At 35.7% G+C, this 15933-nt stretch overlaps 1 protein-coding gene across 1 annotated transcript; it reads left to right on the top strand.

Annotated features, from left to right (window-relative positions):
• The first annotated feature begins 1431 nt into the window (after positions 1-1431).
• On the top strand, positions 1432-1824 carry LOC133518587 (uncharacterized). The gene has a single exon (XM_061852248.1). It carries the CDS (start codon positions 1432-1434, stop codon positions 1822-1824), a length of 393 nt encoding a protein of 130 aa, XP_061708232.1.
• Positions 1825-15933: the final 14109 nt, after the last annotated feature.

The raw sequence follows: 15933 nt of genomic DNA, 5'->3' as shown, positions 1-15933 counted from the left end.
TTTTGTTAGTTTCAGTTGGCTTGAATAATATGTTCAACAGATTCCAATAGCTGCTTCATATTTCAGTCATGTACGCAATTACGTGAGTTTGACGTTCATTTGGTTCATTGTATGGCCATTTCACGGCAAATTGTGCGATATCAAGCAAAGGGTCGTTAACTACATTGTCGCTTGCCATAAGGACGAAATTTGCTAGTATCTTTATACGAATAACCTGTCAGAGCGTCCTTATGGCAAGCGACAATGTGGTGCGTTTTGCTTGAGAGTGTCACAATTACAGATCTATTTCTAAACGTAGTATATAAATAGTAAACGTAACAAGTATCAGTCACAATACTTGCTACTATGTTGTCACTTGTAACTACGTTGTTCATTTATTTTGCTACTTAATGGTTACGTCTGCTAAATCACTCTGTGACTGAAAATGCACTCAGAGTGAAAAACTCTTGCACAAAGAGAATAAAAAAATACTAGTGCGTAATTGTCGGTTGAGAATAATCGCCTCCCCTCCTCTGGTGTTTCGGGTGTACATGGACGGCGGTAATCGCTTATCATCAGGCGATCGGTCTGCTTATTTGCCTTAGGAGGCATCATAAAAAAAAATGCAAGCCAAGCCCAACTCATTGAGTACTACTCAATTTTGACGTATATATTCACATTTGTTTCACTGGTGGTCTTTTATTTCAAAAAGAGAAACGACAAATTAAAAATTATATTTTTGTCATAAAAATAGTTTCTTTGGTGTGAAATAAGAAGTAATAGGTACGTAAACATTTTTGTTTAGTCATTTGAGCAAACTACCCAGATTCTAGACCCGATGAAAATTCCTATATACATTCTTGATTGAACGTTTCCCTACCTTGTAATTAAATCGTACGCAGTCATTTGCGACATACGCCCATCTTGTTTACGTCCGTAAATGTACTAAATATTTACAGATACATGTTTAGGTACATAGCTATATCACTATTGTTTTGGGTGCATAATGTTTGACATAATTACATATCGTACTATAAGTATAACACTGTGCGATATGGTATAAAATTAAATTATAATCATATCATTGGAAGATCAGCACTGGAAGTCGCCCGCAACATGCTGAGATGAGGCCATTTTGTGGCACTTTATACTTTCTTTTCTGTATTACTCTTATAGATATGTTGATATATAATTGTGCTTACGAATAAAAAATGACAATCTTATTCTTTTATTCTATTCTATAATGTAGACATAAATACCTTTTGACACTTTCTGTTGTATATTGATATAGTAATTATTACAATATAATTATTGAATCACTATTTCATAGATAACTATAACAACAATCACTGTCATCTTATCTACAAGATATAAAAACAATTCAAAATCAAATAAAACATCATCTATTTTCAGATAAGTAATTAAGGACCATTGATACCATTGATACCAGCAATGCTGTATGGGGCTGAATGCTGGCCCGTTAAAGATACGCACGTCAAGAAGTTACATGTGGCCGAAATGAAAATGATTAGATGGTCAGATAGCGTTACAAGAATAGACAAGATACGAAACGAACTTATTAGAGGCAGTTTCAAGGTCTCCCCCATCTTCGAGAAACTTACAGAAACCCGCCTAAGGTGGTACGGCCATGTTATGAGGAGAGACGACGGCCATGTCGTGCAAAGAGCGTTGGCTCTGCCAGAGGGCAAAAAACGAGGAGGACGGCCCCATCTGACATGGTGGACGAGTATGGCCAAACTATTGGAAAAAGCCCAACTACCCAACCCGACAACTCGAGACAGATCGTCTTGGCGCCGAAGGATAAGGAGAGCCGACCCCACCTAATGTGGGATAAGGCAAAGCAAAAGAAGAGGAGATACTTTAAAGACAAAAATAAATACAATATGATTACACATAGTTTAAATTAAAAATCACTTTAGCAACGCTACGATTTTCTGCTATGATACTTGATACAGATGATGATATCTCCATACTATAGAGATACCTAAGTGCAATAGAACTATCTTATCGACACCTTAATGACCTACCACAATGGCGGCACGGTCGCTTCGCCATGTCGCGATTACCCATTCTGCATTGGCTAATTCAAATTGACACATCAGGCCAGCCCGAAATACCTCGTCTGGCGGTGGGGGCGCCCCCTTCTCCGTTTATATCCGTGAACTGTCGTCATAATGCTTTTTGACAGTATAAAACTCATACAACTCGTACATTTTTAAATGCAGTTGCAGTTGGATTTTTGTCATATTTCTGTTTTTTGTTGTTAAAGTAAAATGCTTTGCGGTATTAACTATTTATCCATGACCATCTAATAAGAGTACATAACGCACACCACAAAATTTAGTATTTCATATTAAAATTGTCTAGTTGATTTGTTTTTCGAATTAAGTTTACTGGCATAATAGAATCTTCCCGGTCCACGATTTTATATCGATCTATTCGATTGGAAAAACACGCTTTAAGAAAAGACTTACAATCTAATCGAGATCATTTCTTTTTTCGGCAATTACAAAATTTAAAAGTACTACAGGTCCCTAGGTAATCAAAGTTAGTACTATTATTGTAGATTTTGTAGTTTCATAAAATATTGTATTGGCATTGTAATATAGAAGTGGATTCTTTCATTCATTCATTTATTAGTTTTGTAGGTTTGATGTTACTCGTACAAATCAAAGCTTTATTCTTCCTGAAGCAGCCATCGATCAACACTATTTATAGGCTCCATTATACTCGATCAATATTTCCCTTAATCAATCCGTGCGAGTTCGCACATAAGTAATGTGCCAACTTAGCGTCCTACGCGATATTGATACGACAGGTTACATCAATGCCAACTTACCTTTGCTTTAGCTTAATGTACTGTAGGAAAGCATTTTATTTAACAGTTTTCTGTCATATATTTTCTTAATAAACTTGTAATATGCAGTCAACTAATAATAACAGATGCCGAAGACGTCAAATGTATTCCTGTATGTAATTACATTGTGTTCAAACCTAAAATAATAAATAAAACTCGTAAACCACAAGACTATTAGTTCAACAACAAGAAATATCCTTTGTTATTCTGAGTAAGGATTAGAACACTGAATGGCGCTGCAACGCCGCGTCCGCGCGGCCGCAAGCCCACAGTCAAATCCTCGTAATCAAAGTATAAATAATCGTTTACCAATGCGTCCGAAAACACGCAAACCACCGGCCGTAGTACGATATTTCAGGAAGGTATTCCCCCGTCCGTCAGACGCAACTTCAGCACATCCTATTTATAAGCGTCTATGTATAAATTCACTAAAAGTTAACACCACAACACACGTAACGAATATAAACTCGGAAAAGCCTCTATTAATAATCGACCGACTGACTTTGCTACCAAAAATAATAGTCTAATTGTGAAAAGTTTATGCGCGATGGGTCGTGGACCGGTGCTATCTTGGGGAGGCTAAACTTAGTGGTGCGTGTGAGCCAGATAGTATGTAAAATTAGTGCTGAGTCTCCGACCGAGACGGCGTCTGCTCTGGTGATGATGACGCCGTTTGCGTCCATTCACTGCGCCAACCACGGTGACGAACCTCAGTAACTGCCAAACTTGTGACATTCCTCGGCAAGGCCCAGGTGACATGGCGGTCTTGCCAGGGTATTTTGCGTACGCGAGTGTTGCCTTCGCGCTAATGCGATTATGACTGCATACACCTCAATGTTTACAATGAGATCACCGATCGGCCATGCACTACAACTAAATCATGTCATACCTTGCTAGCATTTACTGTGCCTGTTATTGTTGTCATGACCTGATACTCAGTGTTATCCGATTGAGAACTGTTTAGTGCAAAACTTAGCTAAGTTAAAATCTCTTTAATTTGACAATATTGTTAAATTTCTTGTTAATATTATATTATTTTATTATATTCTAGGTTATTTTTTATCGAATATCGTGTCTATGGAAATGTTTCCAAAAAAAGCACGCGCTTTTGTTTAATAACTTTATATAAAAAATAATGAGCTGTTTTTTTTTTCTATAATGTTACATAAAAGGGATCTCATTCCATGTCAAGGCAAGGCTCAAGCGCTTCAGGAATTTTCAGGCCCTATTGGGTTTCGAATATTCGTCCCCGGAAAATGAAATGAAGCGGCAAATCAAAGGGTTTTTGAGGGCTCTTGTTGACCGGTAAAAACAGAATTTGTAAATTGACCTACCCTTTGTTTGGTGATAAACTCGATGTAATAAGCGCAGCTTGCGAAGGCTAACGCGTAGTATCTGTGTCTACTGATACTAAGGTATTTGTTTGCAGTATTTTGTTATAACTTACTTTGTTGGCGGGATGGCATGGGTGCATTCAGAATAAGTACCCGGAAATGATGCCAAGCAACTTACGAAGATGAAGTACTACCAACTAGTTAAGTCTAAGCTACTGAAACCTTACCTCCTTTATTATAATTTTAATTTTGATTAAAAGTTATTTCACTATAAAAATATATTACAATATCATTTCATGTCGGTTAAAGCCTCAACAAAAGAAATAAACTCCTTTTGTGAAACAATTTGGCTATCATTATTTAATTGATGTTTATTTTAAAATAAAATATATTAATTTTAAGTATGAAAAGATAACAAAATTAATGTTAAAAGACATTCTCTGGCAATATTAATATTTAAGTAGCAACGTGAGGGTGGTTTCTTGACCAACTTGCACTTCTTCGTGAAAACACTTATAAAAAAACTTAAATTAGTTTACCAACAAACAAAATTTTATTTATGAATAACTTTTTCAAAGTGTTTACAAAAATATGCGTAGCTATTTCTTTCTTGTAGCAAATGCATACCTATACCTACGTCCTACGTACCTAACGCACGTTTATACAATTAACTATAACAACCTCGTACATATTCTTCTTCCTCTCCTAGTGATGGTTTTAGACTTTGCAGGAATTGAAGGTAGCGACTATGTGCCCGTTTTATCTCGAATTTCTTGCTCAGAGCATGCGTGCGGACAAGCTGGACAAGACAGCAGCAGCAGAGCTCCACCGTTTGGGGAGCCATCCCATACGAACATTAGGCGTCTGAGTCTCGACGACATGCGACTCGCTTAAAAAGATTAGAACAAAAAACAGTAATTTAGCAATTCAGTAACAAGGCATAATTATAAAAGCGATTTTATTTTATAACTTATGCGTAGGTTTCGTATGTGTATGCGTAACGAATACCTTAAGCCAATTAATAAACTAGACGTCTGAGACTAAATATTATAAGGTTGCCGCCAGCCTACGCCTGAAATATGGAACGTAATGTGCTTCAAAAATAACAATAACTTTTAAAGTTGGCTACTTGTTAAAAAATCATACAAAAAATTATAAAAATACTTTAAAAAAACATTCTCTACTAGTCAAACTAAGGGCTCTATGGAAACATTGAGACAGGAATTTAATAAAAGTAAGCGACACAAAATACCAGAAATAAAATAAATAATTAAATATAAAAAACACAGTTTATTCAAATACATTAAATAACCAAATATCTTATATAATAAATAGGTTCTACTCGAACTATCAAAAAAAATCCATTAAGCTTAATAATAATTGCGCGCAAATAAAATCAAAACTGGGCTTATTTACTAAAAGGTTAAGAGGCAATTAACGAACGATGAAATTATATTTTCACTCATTTTCAGGTTCAAGGGTGCTTCCTACTCCAGCCGGTATTGATAACAATAAGCTTTCCACGTGCCTGCTAAGTAAATTACGCTTCGACTGAATTTGCTCCATAAAGGCCCTAAAAGTAGGTACCTACCTGTCTACGCTTTGTTGAATTTGAGTTATTTATTCATTTATTTATTTAATCTTTATTGCACAAAAGAAAACAATCTTATAGTACAAAAGGCGGACTTAATGCCACGAGGCATTCTCTACCAGTCAACCTTATACCTATTACCTTAGTTATGTGTTATATAATGAATTGTTTTGCACCACGAGATTCTGTTTCGCAAATTAAATTTATTATACAGTTTGTCACGAATATTAGTGTGACTAAATTAATATAAAATTGAAAAGTATATGAATTACCTAAAAAATATATGTATTCTAATATTAACGATGTTAATAGGTAATTAACTGTTAGGTTTCAATTATATATTTAAATTTCGAGTTTTTCATTAAACGAAATCACAGACATTTGACAAAGAAAATCACTTAATCACAATTGCCGTTTTTCTACAATAGTAAAAAATGTAGAAGCTACGTTAAAGCCTCTACACACATTGCAACAAATGGCACGCGATTTTAGATAATGCATAGGTACATCGATCGATCAAATACCGCAATGTATTTATTGCAAATCGCATGTGATTATCGACGACGTTTGTAAAAGCTATTGAAACAGGCGCTCAATTAAAACAACAACAAAGCATCAAAACATCTAACCGCAGATCGCAAACAGAGCAAGCCGACCTACCCCCATAATCGTTCAAAATTTAAACTGCAACTTCTCGCAGCTGTCAAAGCGTCCCTGTCTCCAGACTAAGAACAAGAGCCAGGGGCATCAGTTATTCATGCTGCGAGTGCTTGTCTGCCGCCGAACGAGTGTCGGCTCGTGTTCGCTCTGTTTTGATATACTCTATGTTTTTGAACGATTTTCGATTTGTTTCGTTATTGTCTCACATTGTATTACATCACTTTTATATGTAACACAGGAAATCCTAGCACAGAGCATAGGCTCGTGCCTATAGAGGCACGTATAGCCTGTCCGATTTCTAAGATCAAGTTCGCCATACATTTACTATGGCGTACTTGATCTGAGAAAAACGGACAGACTATACCTGAGAAAAACACGTACAAGATACATAGGTCCTATGCATCTGGTACGTGTTTTTGTCAATAAATATTTATATTTCAATATAATTATAAGTAATTATGTCATATTTCATACAATCACATAATTATATAGAAATAAATAAATTTAATAGTGTATACCTATAGCCTACTGATACATCCATAGCTACTCAGACTGGTTTGTGGTTTACACGTCAGATGGAATAAATGATTGTGTGAGAATAAATACGTCTGGGATTCGTGTTTTTACAAAGGTGCTATCATTATAATCATTATCAACTTCTAGCTAAATTGATATGTACCAATAAATAAGACGAGTTGGCGTCTTCATTTTTACACGTTTATTTACCAAAGGAGAAAATTACCAAGAAAAATAATTATATTAACACATTCACATAAAGCAAAAATTGTTAATTGATTATAATAGTATACTATGGACTCGAGAAAAAAAACAAGAAAGGTAATGGGAATGGGACAGGGGACAGTGGTTAAGAAAGATCTGGGATCTGGTGGTGGAATTTTAACAAAATGACGTGATCAGAACTTATCATATTGACACTCAACTGGTCAATGGTAAGTATTTAGACAAATTTGACTAAAAAACATAAGAGGACTCTTCGTCATTTACTCGATTAGTTTGGGTGGATTGAAATTAGATTTCTGAAAGTCAGATTCAAAATACCTCTGGTGTATTCTGGTTAAAACTTCGCATCGATAAAACTTATAAACGTAGATAACACCGTTACAAATTTATAAATATTGTCAGAAGTACATAATATATGTAGTTATATGTATAATCTCTTCTTGCAAAACATTTTCAACTTTATCCTCTAATAATAAGGTACAAAAACATCAACTAAAAGTAACTAAATACTAGATACTTATCAGCCGTGACTACACATATAATTATGGCTGTTTATGAAGGACCTGACAGAATAAATAAAAAGAAATCAACATACCGGCGCGACTAATCTCTCGTCATAGTAAACGGGTCATTAAAGACGCCATCAAAATGGGAAATGTGGCGGGTCGCCGGCGATCGCGCGGGGCTGCCAAAGAGTATAAAAGTACATAAAGAATATGTAATGCAGATATATAATTATGTAAGGATACTGTTTAGTTTATTTAGATTTTTTAGATTAAATAAGCTAATTATATTATAAAAAGTTTTTGTAATGATCACGTGATCGATCCCTCCATCTTGAATATTGAACGATCATTCATGAGGTGACGTTCGAACAATAACGGTCGATCAATATTACAAGTGGTTACGTTGATTGGATTGTGAGCAGGTCAGTACGTGTTGTTTTGTTGAAACTAGAGACAATACTTATATAATGCATGTCTAAGTGTATCTCCTGTCGTGTGGTTAGTTAGATTTTTGATCATTATTACATATATTTCACGGCAATTAGTCTTCCGACTTCACCATCATTATAACCGCTGATGGCTCCTCTACACTATGGCCCAGCGTAGGCCAGCGCTAGGGACGCATTTATGCGTTAGAGGGAGCAAGTGATATGCTATCTCATTCCACCGCATAACTGCGTCCCTTAGACTGGCCTACGCTGGGCCATCGTCTAGAGGAGCCCTCAAAGACATCCACTGGCTACTAGTCGAAGGTTTCCCTCAAAATATGTTCACAACGAACGGTCGACGGCAGACGGCTGATCCTATCCAACGGTTTCGGCTTGCGGTTTGACTAGAACAACTGTCTTTAGTGCAAACCTATAGTGAAGTTCAATAGAAATTGTAAATAATGTAAACAAAGCAATTTATAGACCGTGCCATTCACGAAGACGTGCGAAGCGCAGATTTGACAAATCTGCCCGTCGTCGTGGATGACACGAACTAGTTACACCTTAATTACTTCGCAAAATCGCACTATTTGTACAGAACTATGATTTTATCAACAGTTTAGTATGCATAAACACAGTCGTTCAATAAAAAACACAATCGAAAACTTTTAGGTTATATACGTCAAAGACTAACAAAATCCATCATATTTGTTTACATTATTTGCATTCTTTACGTACGTTTTGTCTTCCGGTGCGTGGCGACTGGATGCCAGAAAATATTAATACTGCCCTATCAACTGTGGCTCACTACCTCTTACTACCATTGAAATCGTTTGTATGAATGCATCAATGTTTTATGAACACATATTTTATTATGGTATAACAAAATGCAGGTGAGTGATTTCTATCGCACAATGTTAACTACACGTCAGACACGGTTAATACAACAATATTAGAGACATGAAACCAATGAGCAAATTGGACGAAATCACATTTAAGTAAAATCATTACAAAGTCGCTTCTACCTCTCAAATCATTGTGCAAGCGACTCGGAGGGGCGCAGGGCAGGGCGGGCGCCGCCCAAAATAGCTCGCACGTGCCGCTCGCCGCCGGCTGCCCACGCGCAGCCAAGATGGCGGCCGCGCACACTAGTGTGCGCATGTACATACAACACACGCGTAATTGTACCACCAACATATAAGCAAAGGGTAGCTCTTATCACCTCGGTCTAAAGGCTTTTCTTGCTTGACTCATTTCTAGGTGCATGCGCGTTAGTTATCCTATATGATAGTTTCATGTTGTGGTGTGCGTGTGATTGATACGCAATTGTGCTACGTATAGGCGGTCGTGATTGGCTCAGTTGAATTGTTTGTTGTATGTTGGCATGCGATATTAAGAATGTAGTGGTTGATGGACGAAAGTTTATGAGAATTATAGTGGAAGAAATTGATAACATCCTAATAGGATAAGAGTAAAATATTGGTAGCAAGCGAAACATAAATGCCAGTGAAGATCCACTTAATATTTTCTTCTCTTTTATTTTAATGGTGGTAGCCAAACAAGTCGATACAAATTTGCCAATTTCAAGTATCCGCTTGGCATACTCACTCATTTTAACAAAGAATTCAGCAAGTATGATGTTTACTAAACTTACATACCGTAGCAATCTACCCTCTTTCTTTTTAATCTATCCTTCGCCTTTTACCCAAACTATGGAAGGTGGAGGTAAGGAATACAATCTCCACTCCAGCTTTCAGATATAAATAATTGTTCAAAATCTCTCCAGAGTAGTGCTAGAGTATCTAAGAACCCAGGCGTTATTGACCGAGTGAAGTGCGCTGTCTATGGCTAGATTTTTTTTTCAAATATCTACCCCACCTATTTAAGGTCTTTGACGGACATTTTTTGGTACATGGAGACTGTATTCCTTACCTCCACCTTCCATAACACAAACACAACATTTATACAATGGCAAAACATCAAAAACTCTTCAACAAAATGTACTTAGTAAATCTTGTAATTATCTGTATTTTTCCAGAATTATGTAAGACGACCGCAAGCACTTTGTGTGTGTGTCCTAAATATGTCTAAGGGTGATGTCACCTGCTCGGCAAGTACATTACTGACTCATTATCAGGGCCCCTACCGGGAAAATCGAAGTTCGTCAATTACGGGCATTTTTCTCTCTCACTCTAATTACGTCTTAATAAGAGTAAAAGAGAAAGATCCCGCAATTTGCGAATTTCGGTTTTCGCGGTAGGCCCCCAGTACTGTATTTGAATGAAAGCCCCATAGATTCGTGTTCATCTTTCACTCTCATTGAACGCAAGCGAGAGCGAGATAGATGTGCGTGTTCGGAACCGCGGATATCATGTTATTGAATTTTAATTTGTTGTAAGTTAAAAAAAATGCAATCGCTGAATACTCTCAAATATAAAATTGCGCATTTTTATAAGCAATATGATGAATTCGACGACCGGCCTGGTCTAGTGGGTAGTGACCCTGCCTATGAAGCCGATGTTCCCTGGTTCAATTCCTAGTAATGGCATTTATTCGGGTGAGCACGGATATTTGTTCCTGAGTCAGTTCCTGAGGGTGTTTTCTATAAATAATTATGTATTTCGTTATCTAAGTACCCACAATACAAGCCTTAACGAGTTTACTGTGAGACTTAGTCAGTTTGTGTAAGAATGTCATAGAATAATAATAAAAAATCTTATTTTTAGCTTTTGTGTATTAATTGTTACAATTAATAGTTTATTTCGTAACTTGTATTGTTTTTTAAGTTAGCTATTTATAAGTTGTCTTTAAGTGAAAATTCTGTAATTTCTTAAACAATAAAGATTCTTTAAACCGAATAATAAAGTGCGTTTTAAACCTATGTTCGTTTTTAGGGTTCCGTAGCCAAATGGCAAAAAACGGAACCCTTATAGATTCGTCATGTCCGTCTGTCTGTCCGATTCTGTCACAGCCACTTTTTTCCGAAACTATAAGAGCTATATTGTTCAAACTTAGTAAGTGGATGTATTCTATGAACCGCATTAAGATGTTCACACAAAAATAGAAAAAAAACAATAAATTTTGGGGGTTCCCCATACTTAGAACTGAAACTCAAAAAATCTTTTTTCATCAAACCCATACGTGTGGGGTATCTATGGATAGGTCTTCAAAAATGATATTGAGGTTTCTAATATCATTTTTTTCTAAAATGAATAGTTTGCGCGAGAGACACTTCCAAAGTGGTAAAATGTGTGTGTCCCCCCCCCCCCGTAACTTCTAAAATAACAGAATGAAAAAACTAAAAAAAATATATGATATACATTGTCATGCAAACTTCCACCGAAAATTGGTTTGAACGAGATCTAGTAAGTAGTTTTTTTTTTTTAATACGTCATAAAATAAAAAAAAAATTTTTTTTTCATCAAACCCAAACGTGTATCGTGGGGTATCTATGGATAGGTCTCCAAAAATGATATTTAGGTTCCTAATATCATTTTTTTCTAAACTGAATAGTTTGCGCGAGAGACACTTCCAAAGTGGTAAAATGTGTGTCTAAAGTGGTAAAATGTAAGTAATCTAGTAAGTAGATTTTTTTTAATACGTCTTAAATGGTACGGAACCCTTCATGCGCGAGTCCGACTCGCACTTGGCCGCTTTTTTTTTCTATTGAGCCAAAGACAAAACATCGGGATTTGAATCACTGAAGTCCCTAGATAAAATCTTCAAGATTTCTAATTGCATTTTTGGTTACCAAATTGTTATCTAAAAAGCGGTACGATTTTTCAAAACACGTTCTCTGAACCTACCTTAACGTAATAAATAGAAGACGAGCAGTCCAATCAAGAGAGATTAGAGAATATCGGACATTAACACATATCACAGTGTCATGAAAACAGATATCTTGATGTTCCTATACAAGTCCATTACAGTTAATGCAATCGTGTGTATAGTTACATGTAGGTGTGTAGATATTCATCAATTATGCTATGGAGTAGCTTAGATTGATAAAATTAAATATGGAAATCGTAGCCTAATTATGCATACTTTTTTTTATACGCCCCCTTGAAATTGCTTTCTTTGGCGCTGTGTCCTCTATAGAGTGCAAAGTAATTTTATGAGAATTTCAAGTGGTTTTCTCACGTTAGCTGGAAGTCCATCCTTCGTTGATACATATTTGTTAGCATTCATTTGTATTACATTTGGTAATATTTTATAGTTAGTATTTTCCTCGCGTACACATAGAAGGTACAAAATCAAACTTTCAACTTTTTTTTTATTTTAGTTCAAAAGCAAAGCCACCTGAGCTTAAGAGATAAGTTTTACAGTAGCCCTTTTGTGAGTGGCGGAGCACTTGAGACTATCTTAGAGCTGCTTAAGTATACCTTCATTAATGACGAATCATTCATCATCGCCATGTGCGGAGAAATAATCGTTGAAGAATGAATCAACTACCCTTTTTTTAATAAAAGCATTATGTACAATCAAGATACTAGTAAACTTAAGCTGTTGTAAAACCACGTAATGATGTATGAGTGAATTTATCTGAGATGATTTCTAAAGCCAAGACAATTACTTTAAATTTCGTTCTTAGATTCTAGGCAAGAAGATTCAAAATTCAATAAGTATTCTGTGAATTATGTACATCTTAAATTATTTTGACTGCGGGTGTTCCGGATTCCAAGACACATGTGGGGCACTGTCTCCCAGACATTTGTTCTCAGTTCTGGAAAATTGGTGATTCATGAAAAACGTTAAAAGAATAAAAAGTGCCGATCAAAGGAAACATTTTTGTCTAGTTATTATTTCCGCTGTGACGTAGACTCGTCTAGTTCGCGACTCATCAAGCAAATATATCCAGACAGAAAGTAAAGATGTGCTGTTTTGGACTTACATAGATTTACAAAATAATTATTTTTCATCCTAATTGCTATTGGAAATATTTCCCGGCCGAAATAGTTTTGGTAGAATGCAATAGCTCTAAGCAAAAAGCGAAACATTCTAGGAATGCTTAGAAAATGGTTAATGCTGTTAATTAACAATTTTTTTTTACTTTTATATGCCATCGGCTTTATTAGCCATAATCAGATTGTATGTAATTACTTAACGATGACAATATTTTCTTCTACTGAACATTTTAACATTTTGTGTGTTTAAATCTTGCAGTGTCTTGTTTATCAACAAAAAAATCTCGACTCGTTTTGGTATCATGGCAAAATTTTATTTAACAAGAGGTCCAATCTTCAAGCAACATACGTCATACATAAGAAGTCCGCTTAAAAGAAAAAAACGAGAAGAAATTCTTAATCTTTCAATTGTTTTAAGGCAAAAAAAAGAATGATAACTCATTAAGTCATTAGCCATAGATTTTGTGGCAAATGGAACGCTATAGAATAGTCCGGGTAACCGTAATTTAGAGCTTAAGAAGGTTTCTTACAGTTCTCCGATTGTATTCATGATACCACCACTAAGCTAGTTCTACAGCTTTTGACTCGACTATAAGACAGCGGGGATTAGTATATATTATATCTCATACGAATAACTACCACTTCAAAACAGATGCTCTAGAGAAAAACAGTTCTAAACATTCCTCTACAGTTTGCAACAAGTTCACTTATATAATGCTGGTTATGTCTCAACACCACACACCTCGAACCGTCCCTTATCTACCGCACTCAACTAGCATTAGATTTCAGTAAGTTCAGTGATCTCTTCAGCCTCAGGTGCGGCTGCCTGAGCACGCACACACGCATGCGCGCGGGCAGCGGCGCGCGCGTCGCTAAATTTAGCCGCCTCCCGGCGAGCTCGAGACGGCTGGAGATTTCCAACATTCTACATTATTGTTTTTCTATGCTTTATACCTACTTACAGTAACAGTAACCAGCGGTAGAGATTATGTCTTTGCATTTACGTTTACGACTTGTTAGATAGCTATCTGGACAATGTAACTGGACAACCGTAAGTTCTGCCATGTTACTAGGCGATTGAAATTAGAAAAGGGTAAAATAATCGATACTAAACAGAGTATCGGTCAAGGAAGGAAGGATTAAGGGTATAGGTATAATTTATTGAATGGTAAGCAATTAAAAAATAGGGAGAATAGACACCCATCGTAGGCGACTAACATTCCAGATTCAATACTAAATTGTATTTTGTCAACACAACCCTCCTCTGATTCTACAAGAGGATTTGGACTTTAGTCATGTTGTGGGCACACCTTTGAGTTTATTCGCCGATATATACACAGGTTTCAGGTTTCCTTCATGGAAAATAAATATCAAACGTATTTTGTTTTTTACTTACAAACTTGTTAAGATACGAATCGGACACGAAAGCCTAGATCTAAAAATAAATAATACTAATCTTAAAATAAAATACTAAAAACTATCTCCCTGGTGCCGTAGATGCTGGCAGCATTTTCTCGCTGTATATAGGTAATTGTAATATTGTTACCTTATATTTAGGTAAGTATATTTTATATAAAAACTTGTTTGCTGTTGAATAAATACCTTAAAAATCAAACGCAAAATAAGTTAATTACCTACCTAGAAACATTCTTATAATGAATCGTAGACTGAAATAAGAGATTATAATGAAAAATTGATTTCACCTTTGCAATTGAAATGGCGAAATTGCGCGTTCTTTAGAAAATCTAGTCAATTTTGCAACTTCAATCAAATAATCTCACATAGCAATAGCTTTTGGATTTCAAATGATCTCTTACATGATTAGATACTATATTTCAATAGGTACGTAATTATGTAATGTAGACGTCTTTGATTATTGATTAAACTAGATATGTTACTACATACATACACGACATAATACTCGTATCAAATATGTAGTTTCGTTTACTTTCTTGAGTAATATCGTTAGATATCGTTTAATATAGGGAACAAGCAATTACTAATCCCGCCTTTATGCGCATGTGAGTTCAATAAAATAAGTACTTATAAAATAAATAAGTTTTTGGCAAAATTTTCATTTTTGATACAAGATTTCATCGCCGACTTTACTTTTCTTCCCACAGGTAACTACTTATCAAGACAATTCTAAAAACCCCAAACACAATTAGGTTGCGTTGTTTCATCACAGAGTTCTTATGGCCACCTCCTGTGTCCATCATCAGATCAGCTCAATGGTACCATAATATTGCATTGTCACCCGACTTACATTATGTTAGCAAATTTCCAGGTCAAACGGAAATCAAATTTAGCTTTCATTGACCCACTCACATACATACATATGTACTAACAGGGCAATTTAAATGAAAGCTTGTAAAAAAAACTTAATTTAGCAGGAAAAAAACACTCACTACTCGTAGGTCGTCATTCCGCTCTGTAGAATACGGATAAGTACTGAAAACCGAGACCAATTTCATTTCTTTTTTTTGTTTCCTTGAAAGGTGAAAGCAGCTGTCATGAGCGAGCGGGACAGACGCTTTGCAGCTGGTTGACGCAAGGCGACAAATAAATATTTTACTCTGTGAGGGAATTAATGTTCCTATATTTGTTTTATTTCAACGTTCACCTTGGGAATTAGCACAATACTACTTTATTTTTTTTTTTTTTGATGGCACTTCCTTTCATCGTAGGTATAAAGTGGGAGGTATATATTTAAATATTGGGGATAATGTAAATACATTTGTAATTTTCGCGGTAAATTTCAAATCCATACACTTACGTGCGTTTATTATTACAGTATTGATTTCCTCATTAATAGGGGTAAGTAAGTATGTAAGTAAATATTCTTTATTGCTCCAATAACAACACAGTAGTAGTAGTGGTATGTATGTATGTATGTATATACTTTATTGTAC

The sequence above is a fragment of the Cydia pomonella genome, chromosome 6 (assembly GCF_033807575.1).
Source record: "Cydia pomonella isolate Wapato2018A chromosome 6, ilCydPomo1, whole genome shotgun sequence".
Classification (NCBI taxonomy): Eukaryota; Metazoa; Arthropoda; class Insecta; order Lepidoptera; family Tortricidae; genus Cydia; species Cydia pomonella.
This window is presented reverse-complemented; position numbering and strand designations above follow the sequence as displayed.